Source organism: Suncus etruscus, chromosome 9, assembly GCF_024139225.1.
Source record: "Suncus etruscus isolate mSunEtr1 chromosome 9, mSunEtr1.pri.cur, whole genome shotgun sequence".
NCBI classification, from domain to species: Eukaryota; Metazoa; Chordata; class Mammalia; order Eulipotyphla; family Soricidae; genus Suncus; species Suncus etruscus.
Window position 1 is genome coordinate 67774796 of NC_064856.1, and position 23353 is coordinate 67798148.

A 23353-nucleotide genomic window follows, 5' to 3' on the forward strand; every position below is an offset into this window, starting at 1 on the left:
TTGGTGCCAACCCTGTGTGGATCATGGTGAAGGCCTCTCAGACATACCAAACTCTGGTGTGAGCTCCCAGGAGCTAATAACTTGCTAGGAAAGTTCAATCATGTTCTTGAGTCAGTATCTTCAGTTGGGGTAACAGTATATTCAGTATATTCATGCAGGCGATGTCTGCAGAAGAACAGAGAAGAAAGAACCAGGGGACAGTCCATGGCAGAGGTGGCATTTGAGCTGAGTGGCCAAAAAAAATTGTAAGAAGAAACATGTGAGAAGAAACAAGATATTTTTGAGGATGGGAAGAAAAGTAATCCAGAGGATTAGATGTGAGAAAAGCAACAAAGTTAGAATATTCTAGAATACATTGAAGCAAGTTCAGAAGGATTCCATTAGCTATAGCTAGTGAAATGGAGGATTGTTTGGGAAAGAAGCAGGAGTCAAGCTGAAGAGCTAACTTTCGTGGGGATGAACAGAACTGGGAGGTAATTACATGAACAGAGGTTAAGAGCATTATTTGCATGCTGTTTTAAACTAATCACTTCTCATTCCTTGATTTTTTTTTTTTTTTTTGGTTTTTGGGTCACACCCAGCGTTGCTCAGGGGTTACTCTTGACTGTCTGCTCAGAAATAGCTCCTGGTAGGCTCGGGGAACCATATGGGACACCGGGATTCGAACCAACCACCTCTGGCCCTGGATCGGCTGCTTGCAAGGCAAATGCCGCTGTGCTATCTCTCCGGGCCCTCATTCCATTGATTTAAGGTTCAAAATTCCTCAGTATGGTAGTCATGATTATTCTTCTCATTTTAAATATGAGACAAGCCTACATATAGAGGCTTGAGACTGTCTTTTGTTGTTGTTCTGGTTTATTTCTTTTGGATCCATACCCGGCAATGCTCAGGACTGACTCCTGGCTCTGCTTTCAAGAATAAATCCTGGAGGACCATATGGGATACTGGGGATAGAATCTGGGTTGGCTCTATGCAAGACAAGTGCCTCTCTCTGCCACAAGCAGAAGGCAGAGCTGAAGGCAGATGGAAGGTTGAATATTCTCCAAAAAGCCTCTTACTAAACATATACTTTGGAATCAATGTAGTGATTCAGACTATTCTGTCAACTTTAAAAGTTTTAGGTATCTTTCTTTTTTTTAAAAAAATAGTCTTTATGTAGACTACATCTGGTCCTTTTAATATATACTTGCCTTTACCTTAATTTGTTTGCAGCATTAATTATAATAGCAACTAGTCTACTGTTGGGCTAGTTATTTATTATCTGTCCTACTTGAAAATGTGACCACCCTGAGTGCCTGGCCCTTATCTCTCATACTCATCACTGTCTTATTGCAAAACTATTGCCCTGTGCAAGGGAATTATAAATGGGATCAATTTTCATCTCATGAATGGAAAATATGGGGGCTAGAGAATATTAATGCACATCTGGCATATATAAAATACTCTCTATAGGGACCCATATAGAAATATGAAGTTCAAGTCCTGATTTGCAGTTTGGACAGGGAAAATATTGGGCAGGGAAAGCCAATATTTCTGAGACTATGCAGGGTCTGTCTGTGCTCTGTGTTACTTTTGTGGGGACTTTGCAAACTGTGCTTAGGAGTCCTAGAGCTGCCTCCCAGGATTCTCAGCCAGCCAAGCTGGCTGTTCCATGGGAGTGCTTAGGATGTGGTACTGCATGGTCCTGCAGTGCCAGGAATTTTTTGTGCCCCCTTAGTGGTGCTTTCAGGGTTATTTATACCTGGCAATGTTTGGGGTTCTGCTGTGGTCTATGTCTCTGAACTCAAAGATGACTCATTTTTATTTGTATTATTCTGCTGGCCACTAACCACGAAGTGAGCCTCTACCTTGCCATACCCCCAGTGGGAATGTTATGTGTGATGAGCCATAATGTCCTTTGAGCTCTGTTACTGAGGAGCCTGTTCTGGTCTCATACTGTCCTGCTGTGGTTCTGCTGGGGCCACAGGAAACAGACTAACTGCCCATTGGCCTTTCTTTCTCCTCAGAACCAGGATGGAATCTGTGTCCAGTCAGTATCGGTGATTCTGCACCAGGACCCTCGGAGGCAGGTGACCCTGACTCAAGCAGGGGATGTCCTCCTGTTTGATCAGTACAAGGTCACCCCACCCTATACTGATGGTATGGCCCTGAGTAGATGTGCTAGTTACAGGCTGGCTGGCCAGCCTCAGAATCCTTTAGGAAAGGACACTGCCATGCAGACAAGAGCTCACAGTCTAGTACTGGGTGAATCAGGCTGGGTGTGGGGACTGGGAGGGGTCCCAAGAATTTGTGCTCTAAAAATGTATCTACTATAATAGGTTTTCTACCCAGAGGAAGGCTTTTTACATTAATAAGATTGTCTCCATTCTTCCCTACACTATTTATCACTTCCAATTCTGTCTAACCTCACAGGGATTTGTGGCTTGTAGCTCAGAGGAAGTAGCTAAGAAGAATTAAATAAACAATGGATTATTTAATGGCAAAACAATGACTAAATAAAATAACACTGGAGTAAGATTTATAATGATTTATAAGAAAAAACAAGAATAGTAAGTCATTGCCCCCCAACCCTGAGAACTATTGGGGAGTACATGCACTCCTCCCAGTTAAATCCCCTTGTGAGCTTTCTGATTGCCTGTTGTGAAAATAAAGGGTAGTTATAAAATTCTTATTACTAGAGAAGGAACCATATGAGTTCCTTAAGAAGTCAAGGCCTTAGAATTGACACGTTTAATTTCTCAGCCAGGATAGCCAAGGAAGGTTTTCCTAACTTCTGAGGGATTTCCTCAAGGCCTTGCAGTCCAAGTTCAGGAGTATTTTGCTGTGTGTTTGACAAGTCAAGACATGGGGGTCAGAATGGGCCATGCAAAAAACAGCAGTGGGTGTGGGGCAATGGTACATTGTCCAAACTTTCTTAATCTCATTGCTGACTCTGTGCTTAGATGCCTTTGAGATACGGAGGCTCTCCTCCGTATTCCTGCGAGTGAGGACCAATGTGGGCGTGAAGGTGCTCTATGACCGTGAAGGACTGCGGCTCTACCTGCAGGTGGACCAGCGATGGGTGGAGGACACTGTGGGCCTCTGCGGCACCTTCAATGGCAACACACAGGATGACTTTCTGTAGGTGCCCTTTCACAGAAGTGAAAGATCAGGGGGAGGTAGGCATAAGGGCTGAGTATTGGAGGCATCACCTAAAAAAATAAATGCTAAAGTCTAGGGCTGGAAAGATAGTACAATGAGTAGGGCATTTTCCTACTTTGGGTGTGGACACAGTTCAAGAATTTGAGAAGGGAGAGGAGTTGAACCTTCCAGAAAGAAGAACTCAGGGTTGTTATGAGCTGAAAGTTCTACCCTGTTCTTCAAGTTACATGCATTGGGCAATGCTGAAAGAAATGTGGGAAGCTGTCTAAAGTCAGACATGGGATTCCAGTTTTATTCAGAGAAGCAAGAACAAGCTGAGAGCACTTCAGTGCATGCACTTTTTACCCTATCATGTGCTTAAAAAGACAAACAAACAAAACATCTAATCTGGTAGGACAGATTAGGGCAGCTAGGGAGAATTGTACAGGCAGAGCTGGGAAGTATGGGGTTTTTAGTTGTCTTTCTAAATATGAACCATTAGCATGGTTCTCTTAATGTGGTCCTTATTTTTTCCTGAGAAGAAGAGCTGAAGTGGTTGTTGAAAGTGGAATAATATGGAACCCCGTGCCTCTGAACAGGGAGGTTTGCACCTGAGTGTATGATATATGACTACCTGAGCCCATGCAGGCAAGTGTGTGGACATGACTATTTATGATTGCAGGTCCCCAGTGGGTGTGCCAGAAAGCACTCCACAACTTTTTGGAAATTCTTGGAAAACACTGTCTGCCTGCTCCCCGCTGGTCTCTGGCACCCCACCAGATCCTTGTGATGTGCACCTACAAGCTGGTGAGATGGGGACAATTTTGAAGGAGATGAGATAGGACTCAGCATGAGGTGCTGATCAAACTGGGGGGATGGATATATAAAGAAGGTGCTGTAAAAAGGGGCTGGGTGGATCCTGGCAAGGGTTTGGCAAATAGAAAACATAAGACATGTTTCATCATGCACACATATTAACTCTGGCTATCTCAGGGCAAATGCCTTGTTAATCCACCAGGTCCTGACTTTGCCTATCTCCCTTACTTCACCTCGTCTCCTCCCATTACTGCTCCACTTTCTGGCCTCCATGCTGGTCTCTCCATACTCCAGATCTGCGGCCCCCCAGAGATCTCGTCCAGGCTGGAGACCACAACAGTTATTCCCGAGTCACGAAGAGGATTCCGGCCTGAAAGAAAAGAGGGGCTGGGAAGATAAAGAGACTCAAGGCGAAAAGCTCCGATCAAGAGTCCGTTTATTCTGGGAGGGGGCAAGCTTTTTATAGTCAGGCCAAACAAAGAGAAAGGGGCAAGGCATTCTTGGAATAATTGTAACTTTCCACAGGCACATCTTGTTTTTTCAAAATTAACAAGGTTGTACATCATGAGACTGGCATTCATCAATCACGAGGCCCATACCGTGTTAGAGCAACAAAGTATAAAATCTAATCTCTGCCTAGGCCCACCAGCCTCTATCTTTATGGGAACATCTTGGTGCCTGTGGTTGACTCCCCTAGCTCTGAGGTATGCAGCGACTCCCCTTTTCTTTAGGTCCAAGGGCAAAGGCCACATCTTGCTAGCTGCTCAGGCTGGCAGCTCCTGCTAATTGTCACATAGGCACTTTTGCTCAGACTTTCAGAGACTCCATTTTGATTTTAGTATAAAGGGCTTTTAGTTATGCCAAACAGTCTCCAATACAGATCCTCTCACTCTCTCTTCTGGCTTTTGTACCTGGGTTCCCTCCACCGACATGCCCTTATTTACGTGGCTCTTATTCTTCCCTTCTTTTAAAGTTTCGCACAAACATCATCGTTCCACTGAAGTTTTTTTTTTTCCTAACCAAAGGATTTAAAATTGCAGTTGCCTCCCTTATGCCTTCCAAGGCACTCTGATCCTTTCTGATTATTGTGCTTTCCTCAGACTCTTCAACTTCAACTTTTATCCATCAGTTGGCCCCGCTGGTTCCCTTTCATCAGAATGCGAGCTCTCATAAGCAGGGATTTGGGAAGTTGTTCACTCCAGTGTCTCCTTGTGGCATTTTGAGTCATACCTGGTGAAAGTGCAATGCCTTTAGGAATGCTACACTCACATGCAGAGACATACTACATATGTATCCAACACATATTTATAACCCATACATGTGCAACCCATATGCAAGTACACACATGTACTTATAAATGCATCACATATACACTCACATGAACACTGCCTATATACACAGCACACACTTACATATGAGCACACATGGCTATACACATACACATACCCACACACATGCCCAACCCTCTCATGCATGTGTTCTCATACCTATGCACACTGCATAAGCTCCCATGTATACTCGGTCACAATATCTGCTGCGCTGTAAGGATGGAGGAAGGAGGGCTAGATCCTGCCCCTTCATCCGGCACCGGCTACTTTGCCCTGGTCTCCTTGTCTTTAGCCTCCTATGCTGTGCAGTCCTGCAGCGTGCTCACTGGGGAGCCCTTCGCGCCCTGCTCTGCCTACCTGAACCCTGTGCCGTACTTTGAGCAGTGCCGCCGGGATGCCTGCCGCTGCGGGCAGACCTGCCTGTGCGCCACACTGGCCCACTATGCCCGCCTGTGCAGACGCCATGGGCTCCCTGTCGACTTCCGTGCCCACCTGCCGGCTTGTGGTGAGTGCCCTCTGCACATGCATTCTGGGAGGACAGCTAGAACCACATTTCAGACCCAGTGTCCACCTGTCCCTCAACTCTCCCCTGAACCTACTGCCCAGATTCTTCACCCTTGCAGCATGCCTTTGTCACCCCAGCTGCTAACTGAACCCCTCTGACCCAGAGGACCTTGCCTGATGCACAGGTGTGGGATACGAAAGGTTTCCCTCTTCCCTCCATTCCCATGCTGATTTTACCCTACATGGTTGTAGGGAGCTGGGAGACGTGACATGGTTCTCTCTCCCATGACAGCACTGTCCTGTGAAGCCACCAAGGAATACAGCCCCTGTGTGGGCCCCTGCAGGCAGACATGTCAGGAGCTGGCCAACCCCGAGGCCTGTGCGGTGGATGCTGGTGGTAAGCTTAGCGGGGACGAGTGTGTGGAGGGCTGTGCCTGCCCACCCGACACCTATCTGGACACCCAGGCTGACCTCTGTGTTCCCAGGTGAGTGTGAGGTTGAGGAATGGGGTCTCCAGAGCACCTTGGCTCTCATGGCAGAACCTTGGTGGGTGGTTCGAATCCCTCCCCTCAGCCCTCAGCAGCCTCTTCTCAGCTCTTGCTCTGTGGGGGTATTATCCAAAGTGGAGCAGTCTCCAGAGTCAGGAAGATCTCTCCCCCTCATTTTCCCATTCTCTGCTAATAGTTCTGGGCCTTCTGGTAAGTTCCAGACACCAGGAAGGTCTGACCGCAAGCACTGACTGCAAGCAGGGACCTGTTCTCTCAGCTCACAGCTGACCTGTTGGGATGTGATAGAAAAACAGTGACCTTCACTAGCCCAGTGTGTAAAGCCACATAAAGAAGAAACACTAGGGAGCCCTGTACTGCCTGGGCCCAATCTGGAAGAGTTTGGATGGACTTTCTTCCTGCTGAGTTGGCCTGAGAGGCTGCATATATACCACACCTATCTGGACAACATTTGCTGGAGCCTGTTTTGTCCTTCTGGCATCTCCCTTAAATTCAAGTGAAGCTTTGGGACTTAGGAGCTGATGAAGCAGTCTGTCTGGTCAGGGATAGTCTCTGCTCTGGGACCCAGGCCTGAGCTCTGTCTGATGCCCCCACCTATTTCTTCAGGTCCCCTCAGGGAAGCCTGGGAAGACTGAGAGATGGGGTGCCCACCCCCAACTCCTTAGTCTACTGTCCTATCTCTGTTCCTATTATCCTAGAAACCAGTGTTCGTGCCACTTCCAGGGCATGGACTATCCCCCTGGAGACACTGACATCCCAGCTCTCGGCCACTGGTAAGCTTGCTGGAAGGGAACTTATTGATTGATGAGGACAAGGAAGCTGGACTGTACCCTCCACGAAGTGACACCACCATCCCCCTCTGTGCAGGAACCCAGGGGCTGGGGTGGGGATAGCTGCCTGTGAGTACAGTGTAGGAACGACAGGCTTTGAATATGTACTCTGCAGTATTTAATCTCTCTCTCTCTCTCTTTCTCTCTCTCTCCCTCTCTCTCTCTCTTCCTCTCTCTCTCATCTCAGCCATTGCAAAGATGGAATCATGAGCTGTGATAGCAGAGCTCCAGGTAAGGATGTCTGAAAGGGCAAGAGACTCCTCAGGGTTCCTTATAGTATCAAGGTATGGAGAGGAGGTGGGTGGGGATCTGGGGGACAGAGGAGAAAGGGGAGCACTCACCCCTGAGCTTCCTGTCTATCCTCTTGAGTAAGAAACTCTGGGTAGAAGGGCGCATGCCTCTACATCTCTGTCCTGTGTCAATCTTCACCCATCCAAACTGATTGTCCCATTTGCCTCTTTTTTTTATTGTTAAATTATCTTTACTTAAACACCATGATTACAAATATGATTGTAGTTGTCTGATTACAGTCATGTAAAGAACACCCCCCTTCACCAGTGCAAGATTCCTGCCACCAGTTTTCCTGATCTCCCATCTGCTTCTTGAGGAAGCACTAGAACAGTCTCCTTGGGACAACAAGCAGGGCCGGCCAGATAGTGACCTCCTTGGGACCTGGATTTCTTGGTCTGAGCAGTCAGAATCTCAGTGAGGTTGCCCTGGCCCAACCCAGCCTAAGGCTGGATGTGGTTTGCCATGGGCAGGAAGACAGCCTGGGCTTTTGAGACTCTCACAGGCCATAGGGAAGTGGGTGGACTCAGTGTTTGTTTGGCCTGGGAAAGGCTTGGAGGTGGAGGAAAGCAGGGCCTGGAGACCTCAGATTAGGCCAAGAAGAATAATGACCAGCACAGAGAAACTCAGAGAACCTGATACATGGCAGGTGACAAAGAGCAGCGTCTCCTGGTTCAGACTCTCATAAAGGCAGCCCTGGAATCCTCACTGCCAGTCTCAGAACTTTTGTTTCCTCTGGGATGACCTTTTCTCTCTTCTTCCAGGCATTTTTTGCCTTTATTTTCTATTGGGGAGGGGGTCACACCTGGCAGTGCTTGTGGCTTCTGTGCTCAGGATTACTCCTGGTGGGTTGGGGGACCATATAGAGTTCTAGCGATTGAACCTAGGTTGACTGTTTGGAAGGCAGGTGCTCTATTTGCTATATTTTGTTTGTTTGTTTGTTTTCTTGCTTGTTTGTTTGGGACCACACCTAATGGTGCTCAGGGCTTACTTTTGGCTCTGCATTTAGGAAGCACACCTGCAGGACTCAGGGGGCCCATGGGATGCTGGGAATCAACTTTAGATCAGCTGCATTAAGGCAGGCACCCTACTCCAGTTCTACCTCCCCAGTCCCTTCTTTTGGACTTTACATATATTTCTGAAGGTGCTTTTCTTCTGGTCACTTTTGGCTCTGGACTTCTGCCTCTTGAAAATTTTCCTCTCACCTTCTGTGACTGCTCTTTTTCTCTGTTCCACCCCAGATCAGGCTTCCTTCTGACACTTCTCTAAAAAGTGCCACTCTCATAGTAGACTAATGCTTGAGGCAAGTGGGCAGGTCTCTGTCTCAAAGCTACAAGTGATGGGAAGTTGACAAAAGGACTTTCTTGCTGTTGAAAGCCTGTTCCTCCACCATCACTAATGCACACACACACACCCTGTCATCCATAGCTACCATTTCTCTTATTTTCTTCAGGTCTTTCTGGGGTTGTCCCTCTGGCCTTATTCTGCCCTTTATGAGCAGATAAGCCTTCTCTGATAAGGAGAGAGGAGGAATAACACAGAATAACACAGACCTTCACTAAGAAGGTGCAGGGGAAGAGCCTAGAGTAGTAGCCACAGGAGCAGCGGTAGTGCTTGTTCTGTTAGGGACAATATGTATCTCCCACCTGCTGTCTTTTTTTTTTTTTTTTTTTTGGTTTTTGGGCCATACCCGGCAGTGCTCAGGGGTTATTCCTGGCTGTCTGCTCAGAAATAGCTCCTGGCATGCACAGGGGACCATATGGGACACCGGGATTCGAACCAACCATCTTTGATCCTGGATTGGCTGCTTGCAAGGCAAACGCCACTGTGCTATCTCTCCGGGCCCAATGAGACTTCCCTGACCGGGAATCGACCACCTGCTGTCTTATGCATTTGGAACCCAAAAGGGTTTCAGAGCAAGCAAGACATGGCAGCAGAACCCTACACAATCTCTGTCCTCTAGAACCTAGGACCCAGATTCAACAGGACACCATGGAGGTACCCCTGGCTTAGGTGTACCAAGCACATGGGACCATCCGGGATCTCCACAGTGTCCCCTCTCCTCTCACAGCCACTGCCTGCCCCACTGGCCAGGTCTTCGTGAACTGCAGTGACCCATACATCAATCCCGAGCTGAACAGAGAAAGGACATGTGAGCAGCAGCTGCTGAACCTGAGCGTGCCGGCCCGTGGCCCCTGCCTGTCAGGATGTGCTTGTCCCCAGGGGTACGTATCTAGGTGGTTGTGGACTGAAGGTGGCAAAACCAGGAGTCACAAGGCAGAGCACATCCCTTACAGTGCCTTGCAGGGTCACAAGCCTCGTGTGGGGAATCTGGGGTAGAGCAGAAGTGTGGAAATTGGGCCTGCAATAGATTTAACCTGGTACTGGTCCATGTGAGACCTTAGGCTGGGAGGACCTGGACTGCCTCTTTTGAGGTTTTCATCTGTAAAATGGGCAGAACAGCAACATTGACCTCCCCAAAGAGTTGTTATGCAGGAGAGTGAGGTCCCAGAGCAGAAGTGAGTGGGGTGTCTTTTGTGCTTTCTTGAGCCCAAGAAAGGGGGTCCTCAAGTTTTGGCTCTTAGCCTCTGCCAGCAGTGGTCTGACCACTAGCTACCCTGCATTGGAATATAAGATGCTACCATGAAGACAAATTTAATGTGCCAGAGAGATAGTCCAGGATATAAGGAGCTTGTTTTGCACATGATTGGCCAGGTGTGGTTCCCAGCATCACATATAGTTCCCTAAGCCTGTCAGAATTGACTGCAGAGTCAGGAGTAAACCTTGAGCACTGCCAAGTGTGCCCCCCTCAAACCAAAACCAAACAAAAAAAAGGCTGAGATTTGAGGGTCTTAGCAAGTGGGTGTTCTATCGCACAAGGTGATGCAGAGGTGGGTGCAGAGGTCCACCTTGCCAGTTCCTATTCCTGACTTTGAGGTGTGGGTGCTGTTCTCCTTGACTGCCTTCCCTACAGCTGTCTGGACCATGCATGCTCTGGAGCAGATCATAGTGGAGAAATTGGTAAATGCCGTGCTCACACCAGCCCTACAGATAAGAAAACTGGGGCTCTGTCAAAGACTCCCCACCCCATCAGAGGTCTGGGATGAGATCATATCAGCTGCTATATCTGACTGGCAGGTCAGAGTACTGGTATCAAGCCCAGGATCCAGCAAAGAGTGCTGGCCTAGGAAAGGGGTGTACTATCAGGGCTTCTAGGGAAGGGGGAGGGGCCCATGCTTTGGCACTTTACTGCTTATAAAAAAACTTGATAGGAAGGAAGGCTTACTAGGCCCATGCTGCAGATAAACAAACTGAGGCCAGGAACAGAGTGGAAGGAAGTGGTCTGCTCAAAGAGCCAATGCTCTGTTTACTCCAAACCCTGCCCTTTGGCCCAAGCACACCAGCTCCTAGAGGCCCAGAGTTTGGCCCATCTGATAAGCCCAAGGGATGGGCCTCAAAATAGAAGTGCTCATGTATGAGGTGATCTGCCTTTTCTAGAGCCAGAATGTCCAAGAGACCCCACAAGACCTCCAGAACCTGCATAGGATCCTTAGTCAACTCACAGGTACACACATCACCTGCTGCCCTTAGACTCCCAAGATGCTTTGGGGGAGTGTCTTGGGATATCTTGTGTGCACCAGCCAGGGGTTCTGGGCTTGTGATTGAGGTTGACCCTCTTCCAGGTCTGGTGACAGTACCTCACTAAAACTAGGCACTGGACAGTCTGCCTACTGCTGTGGGTGCTTTTCTTGATGCCTCTGGGAATGAAGGATTCTGGGATATTCTCATGAAAGTTTTTTGTAGTCTCTCAGGCTCCATGGAGATTAGGTCAGCTTGCCTACAATTCTGCAAAGGTGCCATTGAAGGTCACCCTAAATCAGGAAGGAGGCCTGGGGCAGAGCACAGGACTGCATTTCTGATATGGACTGTGGAAGTCTGCAGGTGGGGGACCCATTTTGAGCAAGGTGCGCTGATGCTCTGTTCCAGGGGGGAATGACTCCACTCAGAAGGTCTCAGAAGCAGAGCATGGGTCCTTTAAAACCTCCCAGAATTCAGGGGTGAGGCAACTTGTGTAGACATCTAATGGGCTGGAGGACCTTTCGTAGATGATGGGGCCACTAGTATCCCAGTTTTTTGTAAGTTTGCTGATCCCAGGGCTGGTATGAGTAGGGAAGTTCCCCAGTTCCCACCACAAAACTTGGCTCAAGAGCATCCACCATCCAGATAGCTGTGGAGAATCCAGTGAAGCCAGCATCTCCCTTCCTGTGCCATCCTAGTCCAGTCTTTTTAATATTTTCCCTAACGATGTAACATTAAATGAGTCACTTCAGTGTTCTGAGCCTCGGTTTCCTGGCCTATAAGTTGAGGGTTAGGACACCTTCTTGAGATTCAAAAGATTCTTGCTGTAAGAAGTGGACAATGCATCAACACAAAGAGAAGTCCTCATCACATCTCAGTGCTGGACCCCATGTCCTCCTTGGGTATCTGTCCCTGGGGATTTATGTACTGTATCTAATGCCTTTTCAGTAGACACACAATCCATTGGGCCAACCAAAAGGAAATCTGCCTGAGCTTGTAAAGAACCAGCAGTCATTTCCCTTCCATCCCAGAATATCCTAGGGAGCCGGAAAGTTGTTCCCAGTGTGGTCCTCACATCCTTAATTCCTGCCTGGGCCCAGTGCCCCTTTCATGTGCTTTCTAAGAATATAGACTGCTCCCCAGGATGCTGGGCCACTGCTGGAGACTGGAGCAGTCAAGTGGTTCCACACTATTTGGCCATTGGGTGTAGGACAGGTGGCAGCAGTTCTGTAATCAGGCTTGAAATCCAGACTTTACCCCTGTCTAGACCTGTTTGTTAATTTTCCTGATACTCAGTTTTCTTCTTTGTAAAATGGCTCAGAGTCAGAATTCTGGTTATGCAGACACCAGTGCTCTCCTTTATTTGGATCGCATTTACTTACAAATGTCCCCCTACGGGGGGGCCCTGAGAAAAGAGGTTGCTTTACAAGCAAGGAGAGGCACTGCAGAAAGGGCCAAGCCTTCAAGTATTTGCAGGGTCCTCTGTGGTTGGCACTTAGCAGGTGCCCAGGGATGCAGGATGAGTTGCCAAGGACAAGAAGTGGATAATGGGCAGGTGAGAAAGGCTCTTCAGGAAGTGGCCTGGGGCAAAGCAGGAGAGCTCAAAGGTGGTGGTGTGAGCCAGCCTACTGCTAGCACTGGTGCAACTGTGGAGAAGGGAAGGACAAGGAACTCATATATTGTGTATCTACTGGGTGCCAGGAAACTTGCCCAGGTCTATAATAAAATTCCCATCATGACCTTGAGGAGGAAGATCTCATTATCCCTGTTCTATGCATGGGAAAGTAGAGGCTAGGAAAGGTTAAGTGGCTTCAAGCCTTTTTTCTCTTCCTGCTTCCTCCCACAACCACAATGAAATGTGAGAAATGGAATATAAAAACTCTAAATGTCCAGGGACCAAGAGTATTGGCCTGGGGACGACAATGACAAGAGACAGATCAATAGTTTTGGAAGAAGGAGCAAGGGTAGAATGTGTAGAAGCTGACCTTGAGCACAGAACTTGATGGCTGATGCTTGCAATGGGAAGAGCCAAAAAAGAAACAATCTCGATGAACCTACCAGGACATCACAGTGATGGTCTGGTGGGAAGAACAGAGGGTGAGTTGCTAGTCTGTGTAAGGGAACAGTTCACTTCCAGGTCATGAAGTCTCTGCTTAGGTCTACAGGGAAATCCAGTCAGAGGATTCAATGCAGGGGGCTTTGGAGGAGTGATGTGTCCCCCATGGAAAAGACAGAGATGTAGCTTACTGGGACTCCAAATTGTCTTCAAGGATGGTAAGGAGCCTGGAAACTTTTGACTCCCAGGGAGAGGATTTTCTTACCTTGAAAAGTGATTAAGTCCTAAGAAAACTATAAGAAAATGTACATTTGAGGAATTTTCTAACTCAGTGCTGGGTCCACCTTAAAGCTGGATCCACCAAAAGCTAACTGTGGGTTTCTTTTATTTTCCTCCCTTTTTCATTTAATTTTTGTTTATTTGTTTGTTTGGGGGCCACATGGCAGTGCTAAGAGGTCCTGCTTCTAAACTCAGTGATCACTCCTGGTTGAAGTCAAGGAACCAAATGAAGTGTTGGGATCAAACTAAAGTCAACTGCATGCAAGGAAAGTGTACTACCTGCTGTACTGCCTCCCCTGACCTGTTCCCTCTTTGTTTTAAAAAATAAGGCATAATTTATACTCAAAAAGAGGCACAGATTTCAAATATACCAATTTACTAAGCTCTAGCAAATATATAACCTCTTGTAACCTACACCCCTACAAAAATATAGGACACTGTACTACCTCAGAAAATTCCTGCATGACCTGTGTTGTTTTTTTTTGGGGGGGGCACACCCAGCAGTGCTCAGGGGTTACTCCTAGCTCTGTGCTCAGAAATCATCCCTGGCCGGCACAGGGGACCATATGGGATGCTGGGATTCAAGCCACTATCTTTCTGCATGGGCTGCATGCAAGATAAATGCCTTACCACTGTGCTATCTCTCCAGCTCATGACCTGTGCTTTTTTCTAGTTCTTTCTCCTCACCCATGCTTCGTACACCCCGTTTTAGAATTTTATCTAACTGTCTATTTAGAAATTAAAATTTTAGAATTTTATCTAAATGTCTAGCTTCTTTTTAACAATATATTATTTGAGGTTGGTGGGGTACACATTTTTACATTGTCAAGTATTTTTCCCATTTAAAAATATGGTTGATTTTTCTGCTGGGTTTTACAGATTGATTACATTTTCATTTGTCTTAATTCAATATATTGTCTTATTTCAATATATTGTCTTATAAATCATATGTATTGAAAATATTTTGTACCAGTTGCTAATTTGCCTATTTATTTTATGTGTCTTAATATGTCAAAAACTTCTCTCAGTTTTTTCATTTTGATATCTAATTTAGTTTTTTCATTTGGGTCTATTACCTATCTAAAATTATATTTTATATTTTTAATGAAAAAAATTTTTTTTGTTTTTTGGGCCACACCCGGTGGTGCTCAGGGGTTACTCCTGGCTGTCTGCTCAGAAATACCTCCTGGCAAGCACGGGGGACCATATGGGACACCGGGATTCGAACCAACCACCTTTGGTCCTGGATCGGCTGCTTGCAAGGCAAACGCCGCTGTGCTATCTCTCCGGGCCCATGAAATATTTTTTTAATATATTTTATGTGGTTCTAGCTCTATCTTTAAAAAGACTTTCTCTATTGAGTTTCTTTGGCACCTTCGTAAAAAATCAATAGACTCGGGGCCCGGAGATATAGCACAGCGGCATTTGCCTTGCAAGCAGCCGATCCAGGACCAAAGGTGGTTGGCTTGAATCCCGGTGTCCCATATGGTCCCCGTGCCTGCCAGGAGCTATTTCTGAGCAGACAGCCAGGAGTAACCCCTGAGCAAGGCCGGGTGTGGCCCCAAAAAAAACCAAAAAAACAAAAAACAAAAAACAAAAAATCAATAGACTCGGGCCCGGAGAGATAGCACAGCGGCGTTTGCCTTGCAAGCAGCCGATCCAGGACCAAAGGTGGTTGGTTTGAATCCTGGTGTCCCATATGGTCCCCCGTGCCTGCCAGGAACTATTTCTGAGCAGACAGCCAGGAGTAACCCCTGAGCAACGCCGGGTGTGGCCCAAAAACAAAAACAAAAAACAAACAAACAAACAAAATCGATAGACTCTATAAATGTGTGTTTATTTCAGAACTCTATTCTGTTCCATTGATCTCTCTAACTTTAGGCCATTATAACATGGCCTTAATTCCTGACTCTAGAGTAAGTGTTGAGATGAAAAGATACTATTCTTCCAACTTTGTTCTTTTTTCAAAATAACTCTTGGCACTTCTATGTCTTTGTATTTCCATATAAATGTTGAGTCACCATGTCAATTTTTACAAAAATTGTCCAGAATTTGATTTGGATTATGCTATTTATAGATCCATTTAGGGGGAGGCTGGCCTGTTTACACTGGTGAGTCCTTACCGTAATGTACAAAGTGGAATTATCTCCCCTCTCTTTTGGGCCTTTCATTTCTCACAGAAGTGTTTCATTGTCTTTACATAAGGTCACTGTACATTTTCATAGATACTGATGCTTTTGGTGTCATCAAGTTTGGCATTGGACACCTCATTTGTCAAATTTATTGATTTAACATTATGCATGCTGTTTTCTTATTTTATATTACTGCCTGTAGGATCTGCAGTGCTGTCTCATCTTAGTTCTTAATGTTAATCAATTCAAGTCTTTTTTTAATTCAAGTTTTTTCTATTTATAAATATTTTCAGTTTATCTAGGAAGATGTCAGATTCTTCAGCCTTTTCAAATAACCAATTTCTAGTTTTATTGATTCTCTCTGTTACTTTACTGTTTTATATTCAACTGATTTTTGTCTCAATATTGAAATTATTTTTCTTATTACTTACTTCAGAAGTAATTGTTTCTTACATTTTTAGTTTACATATTTGATTGCAATCCTTATTATTTTTAAACAGGCTTTTTAAGCAATCAACTCACATTATTAATCTTGAAATGATTTCTTTTTTAAAGAAATTAAGTACTTTTATTGATTTATTTAATCACCATGCTTACAAAATTATTCATAGTTGGGTTTCAGTCATAGAATGTACACCACCCTTTACCAGTTCACTTTTTCCACCACCATTATCCCCCATTTCCCTTCCACTCCCCCTCCCTTGCCTGTCTCTGGGACAGGCATTTTGCTTTTCTCTCTCTCTCTCTCTCTCTCTCTCTCTCTCTCTCTCTCTCTCTCTCCTCTCTCCTCTCTCTCTCTTTCTGAGACTGTGGTTTGCACTATGTTAATGAAAGGGTGCCATGCATGCCACTTTACCCCCTTTCAGCACCCAGTTATTTATCCAGAGTGATCAGTTTCAACTACCACTGTCATAGTAGACCCTTCTCTACTCTAACTACACTCACTAGAAATGAAGTATTTTTTAAATTTACCAATACCATTTTGATTTTTTTTAAGTTTTTTCCCTTCACATAGATTTAATATTCCTTTCTTAAAATGTTCCCTTTAACATTTCTATGAGCATACTGGGTAGCTGGACCAATGCCCATGTCCACAGTCTGTTCATTAACTTACTGCTGGTGTGGAATATGAGGGCAACTGGCACTTCCCTTGGCTGGGGGCTGTGGTTGATATGCTGAATCTTGTTTGTGGATCATGGTAATGGCTTCTGAAGTGGGCCAAGTCTATTATGCTATGAATGTATCATGGATCCCCTTTGGGTAGCAGCAGGACTATAACTGCACTCCTGTAACTGTTCATGAGTAGATGTTGACAGGAATAGGAACATTCATGTGGATTCTGCATCCTTTAGTGAGGCAGACAGCAGGAGGCTGCTTTCCTGACCACCTCTTTGCTGTGCCCTTACAGCCTTCTCAGACATGGGGATGCATGCTTCCTGCCAGAGGAGTGTCCATGTACTTGGAAAGGGAAGGAGTATTTCCCTGGGGACCAAGTTATGTCTCCCTGCCATAGCTGGTAAGTGAGCTTCTCTCATACTCTGCTTTGTGTTAGAGGTGACGATGGATATGGGATGCATAATCTTCTTTTTTTTTTGTTTTGGTTTTTGGCCACACCCGGTAACACTCAGGGGTTACTCCTGGCTATGTCCTCGGAAGTCGCTCCTGGCTTGGGGGACCATATGGGATGCAGCGGATCGAACCACGTTCTGTCCTAGGCTAGCGCTGGCAAGCAGACACGTTACCGCTAGAGCCACTGCTCCGTCTCCTGGGATGCATAATCTTAAACAGTCAAACATTCTTTCTATTGTTATCATGAGATTATTTCTATCCATGTTGTGTGTTTGTGTGAAAGAGAGGTTGTATATATCCATGAGCATGATAGAATTCTGGAGAGTGTTTGTGAATGCTTACATTAATGGGAGTTTGTTCAGCTATGTGTCTGAAATTGTGTTTATGCATATAATGATGTGTTTACCTGGTCACATAAATTAAAAATTATGTGACCATGTACATGTGGAGACAAATGTATATGATATACATGCACATGCCTATGTGAATAGGTATACATTTAGGTCCATACATGATCATTTGGCCCTTTGGCCTCATTTTATTTTTTGGCCACAACTAGCAATGCTCAGGGCTTACTCCTGGCTCTGAGCTCAGAGATCACTCCAGGTAGAGCATATGGTGTTTCAGGGATTGAACCCAGGTTGACTGTGTGTAAGGCAAGTGACCTATAAACTCTGGCCCGAGGGCCTCCTTCTTTTTTTACATCAACCTGCCCTAGTCCTCAATCTCTTTTATCTAGATTCTCTCTTCCTTCTAATACATTGATTGCTTTCTAATACATGGTGTTATTTAACTATACTTACTTTTATTACTTGGTATATATTACCCTTTTTTAGGAAGCTTCATAAAAGCAGAGCTTTATCACTTTTATTCATTAGCATGCCTCATACAGTTGGATTAATGCCTGGAATCTTCTAGATCTGGAGTCTCAAACTCAATTTCCCTGGGGGCCGCAGGAGGCAAAGTTGGGGTGAAGCAGGGCCGCATAAGGGATTTTGCTTACCAAATATTCGCAATAAAAAATCACATTAGTAAGAAAAAATATCGCAAAAAATTGCATCAAACATTTGCATACCCCGAATGGAACTGCTCTGGGTATGCGAATGTTTAATGCAATTTTTTCTTACTAATGCGATTTTTATTGCGATTATTTGGTAAGCGAATAATTGCGAATACTGCGATATTTGAAGGCTGGCTGTGGGCCACAAAATGTTGTATGGAGGGCCGCAAATGGCCCGTGGGCCGCGAGTTTGAGACCCCTGTTCAAGATGCTTAGTATTTGTTGAATTAATGAATAAATGAGTCATTGAAGAGCTAGAGTGTGGACTTTGGAATCAAATACATCTGGGCATTGATGGCATATTTTTCCTTCTTAATTCTTTATTTAAAGCATTGTGATTTACAAAGTTATTCATAGTTGAGTTTTAGACATACAATGTTTCAGCACCAATCCCACCACCAGTGTTAATGTTCATCAATGTTCCCAGAGTCTATCCCAAACACCCCCTTACATACCCTGCCCCCAGCCTGTCATCATATCAGGCACCTTGTTAAGTGGTTGTTAAAGTTTGGGTTTCATGATTTCAGTGTTGTTGACTCTGTGGTTTTGAATTCCCTTGACATCTGTCCCCCATTATTTCCCATCAGTCTTTTTCCTCCTTCACTTTATTTCTGCCCTTCACCTCATTATATTCCAGGGCCAAATGTTCTACACAATCCCCACTTAAACCATTGCATACCTTCATGTAGTTATCCTAAATACACATATAAGTGATAGCCTGTATATATCCTTCTTATTATGGATTACTTCATTTAGCATGGTATCTTCCATTGATGGCATAATTCTTTATCTTTCTGTGCTCCAGTGTTTTAAATAAGTGAGGGATCCACTATCTTACCCTTCAGGCTTCAGAGGTTGATATTCATTGTCACATTGGTTGCTCCAAAGGCAATGGCTCTGTTGAGGCGTGTGCCCTGAGAGGTGCTCTGGTTGTGTGTTTCAGTGTGTGTCAGCAAGGCTCATTCCAGTGCATTCTCCATCCCTGCGCTGCTACCTGCACGGCCTACGGTGATCGCCATTACCGCACATTTGATGGACTCCCCTTTGACTTTGTGGGAGCATGCAAAGTGCACCTGATCAAGGTGAGTTTCTGGGTGGAATGGGGATGCATAGCTGGTCAGGGAGGTCCAGGATGCATCTAATAGGATTCCAGTTAGGGGTAGGCATATCTCAGCCTTGAGTGTGGTTGTCTAAAGACTAGAAGAAGGCTGAGAAACAGGTTTGGGATAAACAGAATTTGCCAGGGATAATGTGTTTCCCATTACATTCTTGCTCCAGAGGATCCCAATGGTCTGGTTGTAAATGCTGATTTTTTGTTTCATTTTAAAATATTCTCTCACTTGATTCAGCGATCTTACCATAGATTTATTGATTCCATGGTATAAAGCAGCAATTTGGACCAAGGATGGTTGTTTTTTTTGCTGTTCATACAGCTGTTCAGTGGCATAGTTGGGATTAGGTTCAAACCCAGACATCTGCCTGGAGAACTGATTGCTAATGTGGGCATGTGCTCAATCCATCAGCTCACCCAGTGGAAGAGGAATGGGCATGGGGATAGGGTAGATGGGGTGCAGCAGATGGGGTGCAGCAGAAATAGGATCCTAATGAAAAAAAAGGAGGAACAAACAGGACAGGTAGGAGTATGTCAGAGACAGCTCATTGCACCTGGTTTTGCTAAAAGTCTTTCCATTTTATTACATAATAGTGACAATAATAAGAAAAACACAAGGAAAACAAACAATGAAATGAAACCTGTCTGTGGGGCAGGATTACAGTGATCCTAGTAAATAACAATTCCACAAGACAAAGTCTGGAAAGGTACATTTAAACAGATAGTACAGAAGTACATACTAAAAACAAATCCCTTTCCACTTCTCTCTACCTCATTGCCTGCTGGATAACCATACAAAAAAGTCCACTGTGACTCCAGCAGATCATAAGATGTACTCACTTTGTTCACATGACGATGATTCTGCAATTAGCTTTGTTTTCATTTCCTAGCATACGTTGGGTATGATCTCCTCTAGACAGTGCTGACTTTTTCCTTTCAACAGCAGTGTAGATTTCTAGGGAAAAGAGATGCTGCATCTTGTTCTGTCATTCACCATGGATAGGCACTTAAAGATTGTTGCCAATATTTAAAAGTTCAGTGAAATTAATATGGGTGTGTAGAATAACAGCCCTGGATGGGGCTGGGTGGTGATGGGATGGTTGGAGGGGCCTTTCTCTGCCTGTCCAGGCCACGCATCTGCAACCCCCTTCAGATGGCGGATCTGAGGGTTCAGAGTGGTGGTGAGGAAGACTCACATCAGTCAGGTTTCAGGAGACATCAGCTTTATTCAGGCCTTAGCCACTATATGTGGCTCCTAAACTTAAACCTTTTATGCTGGGTTCATAGTCAGCCCTGCATCCAACCTCTTTCAGCCATCTCCTCTCCAGCTGCTTCTTCCTTGTTGAATCTCTCTCAATCTTCCAATCAATTCTCTCCCTGCCCCTGAGGCAAACCTTTTTATTACTTACCAAAGACCCCTCCCAGAAATGGGCAAGTCTTACTAGCAGGTAAGGTTACACAGGAAGAATGGGGGATAGGGTAACGAGGGTGTATTTCTGGACTCTCAGAAGTGGAAATGCTAACTAAAGTTATGTATATATTCAGTATCTGCAAATCATCCTTTACATGATGAATCTATGTTGGACAGTGCCCCTGCCCCACACCCTTGCCAACAGCAATCTATAGATGTTGTGTATTCATATGCATAAACATTCATGCATCAGATTCCTTGGGGGGGAAATTGCTTCTTGTTAAGCACTGCCTTGAGAATTCCAAAATAAAATTGAACTTTGGCTCAATGAAGTAAGTGGCCCAAACTCACACAGTTCATGAAGTAGGTTGCAAGCCTCTTCAGAGCTCCTGTTCCTCCACCTCTGTGCTTCCTCACAGGATTGCTTCTGTCCTCAGTTTGATGGAACTAATGTACTTTTTCCCCAGAGCACGTCAGATTTCAGCTTCTCTGTGATTATAGAGAATGTAAACTGCTACAGCTCTGGAATCATCTGCAGGAAATTTATTTCCATCAATGTTGGGAATTCACTGATCATCTTTGAAGATGACTCTGGAAATCCTGTAAGACCTGGTGCTGGACAAGGTTGGAGAGACAATCAGTCTGTAGGGAAATGGGCTGGGAGCAAAGAAAGCTGAGAACCTGATCACAGCAATTACTTTTTGAGCACTGTAGAATTGAGTCAGTGGTTGAATTTGCTGGTGGTCAGGGTTAGGAACACAGAGATCAATATTATAGTCACAGGCACACAAAGGTCAATGAGGGAAGCAGAAGATTTGGGGAAATCATGGGGCTGGCCTGCTACTTGGAACCTAGTCGTATGGGCCCAGTGTCAGGTGATGCTTAGGTCTCAGCAATGGCCATCTCTATCACCCCAGAGTCCGGAGAGTTTCCTGGACAAGAAGCAGGAAGTCCACACATGGCGAGCGGGCTTTTTCACGCTGGTGCATTTTCCACGGGAGCACATCACCCTTTTGTGGGACCAGCAGACTACAGTGCACATCCAAGCTGGACCACAGTGGCAGGTAGTTATTGTAACAGTGTGACCTTCAGTGGGTCATGTGACCCTCTCTGGGGCAAGTGTCTTTGCATAAACCATTTCTGCACTGAAGATCCAGGAACATCATGTCCTCTCTCTACCCCCTATCCCACTCACAGCCCCCTTTTCTCCAATGCTGCTCTGTCCATCTTCAAACTGTGACCCCCAGGTGACCCTTCTGGGCCCACAGCAGCCACCTGGATCATGATAAATCCTCTGCCTGTGATTCACTCCTGGTGTTTTAGTGACTTCATCTTTTTGCTTTTGTTTTGGAAACATACGCAACAGTACTTGAGGGTTATTCCTGGGGTTTGCTTCTGGAAGTGCTTGGGGGAATCATGCAATGAATGCTGGAGGTCAAATATCTGCAGAGATACCAGTTTCTGTATACAAAGCTTCTACTCATCCCTGGAGACATCTCCTGGCCTATGTCTCCTCTCTTCTTTCAGGGCCAGCTTGCAGGACTATGTGGGAACTTTGACTTAAAAACCATCAATGAGATGAGGACCCCGGAGAACCTAGAGCTAACTAACCCCCAGGAATTTGGCAGCAGTTGGGCTGCAGTGGAGGTAAATTTGTTGTCTACATTCCCTTACCCGAATGGGCCTCAGCCAGCATTGAGAGAACCTGCTCTTTCCACTGCTCCTTCTGCCTCTATCTGCACTCCTAGGCTTGACTCTGGCCTATGGCCTAAGGATGTGTTTATCTCATAAACTGGACCAAGCCCCATTGTTGGGGCAAATGTCTGTCCTAGAACAGATGAGAATTTGGTAGAGAAGGTGAGGCTTTCTGAAACACAATCTCCATTCCCATCTCCAGAGCAGAGGGGAGACTGGAAGCAGATGCAGGTGGACACAGTGTGAGAGGGTTTTTGAAGAAGACAGGATTAGTGTAATACTTAAAGAAGAATCTATAGATGGAAAGATGACTGTATCAGAGAGAAACATCTGAGAGGAAGGACAGCATTAATAGAGGCAGAAATAAGAGGGTGTCCTTCAGGTTTGGAAGATGTCCAGCTACCCTGCCATACTGTACAACCTGGGTGAAAGCATCCCTGAATCAGAGGCCTGGAGAGGCAAGTCACTGGGTAACCTTGAGCAAGCCCCATTTTCTCTATGGATCAAAGGGGCTACACCAGAAGAGGAACATCTTTCATTTCAAGTGACCACCTGACTCAGCCATAAGAGTGTGCCAGGGGGCATGTGGTGAAAGGTCTAATTATAACTGGTGTCAAATGCAAAAAAAAAAGGAAAACAGTGATTGATTACTATGTCTGCAGGAAGGAGAACAGTGGTCAATTACTTATCAACCACTGTGGTTGATCCCTTATGTCTGCTGGGGCTATTGCATCTGAGCCAGGAAGTTCTCAATATTTGCCTTACCTGCCTGAGTAGTCTCAGGTCCCTTGTTCTCTATTGGGAAATGATTCAAGTTAAACCTTTGTAGACTGGGAGTTGAAGGTCCCTTAGTTCTGGAACTCAATGTAATTGTGAAATGGCAGAATCTTGTAGTTATTCCCATGTACTCAGAAAGGTATCCTCTGATGTTTGTTTTGTTTTCTTTGGGGGCCACACCCAGTGGTGCTCAGGAAGCTCTGGCACGATGCACAAGTATCATACCTGGAGTCCTCAGGAGATAATATGTGGTGCCAGGGATCAAACCTGGATCAGCCTTGTGCAAAATAAG

At 45.4% G+C, this 23353-nt stretch overlaps 1 protein-coding gene across 1 annotated transcript in view; it reads left to right on the forward strand.

The window, feature by feature from the left end:
- Positions 1–23353, forward strand: part of OTOG (otogelin) — a 76049-nt gene that overhangs the window by 14050 nt on the left and 38646 nt on the right. Inside the window, exons 16-28 of the mRNA XM_049780675.1 lie at positions 2007–2139; positions 2943–3120; positions 3803–3927; positions 5557–5769; positions 6061–6253; positions 6973–7047; positions 7292–7335; positions 9464–9617; positions 16847–16954; positions 19011–19149; positions 21057–21191; positions 21507–21653; positions 22117–22236. Of these exons, the coding sequence (XP_049636632.1) occupies positions 2007–2139; positions 2943–3120; positions 3803–3927; positions 5557–5769; positions 6061–6253; positions 6973–7047; positions 7292–7335; positions 9464–9617; positions 16847–16954; positions 19011–19149; positions 21057–21191; positions 21507–21653; positions 22117–22236 (1764 nt within the window). The remainder of the gene's footprint in view (positions 1–2006; positions 2140–2942; positions 3121–3802; positions 3928–5556; positions 5770–6060; positions 6254–6972; positions 7048–7291; positions 7336–9463; positions 9618–16846; positions 16955–19010; positions 19150–21056; positions 21192–21506; positions 21654–22116; positions 22237–23353) is intronic.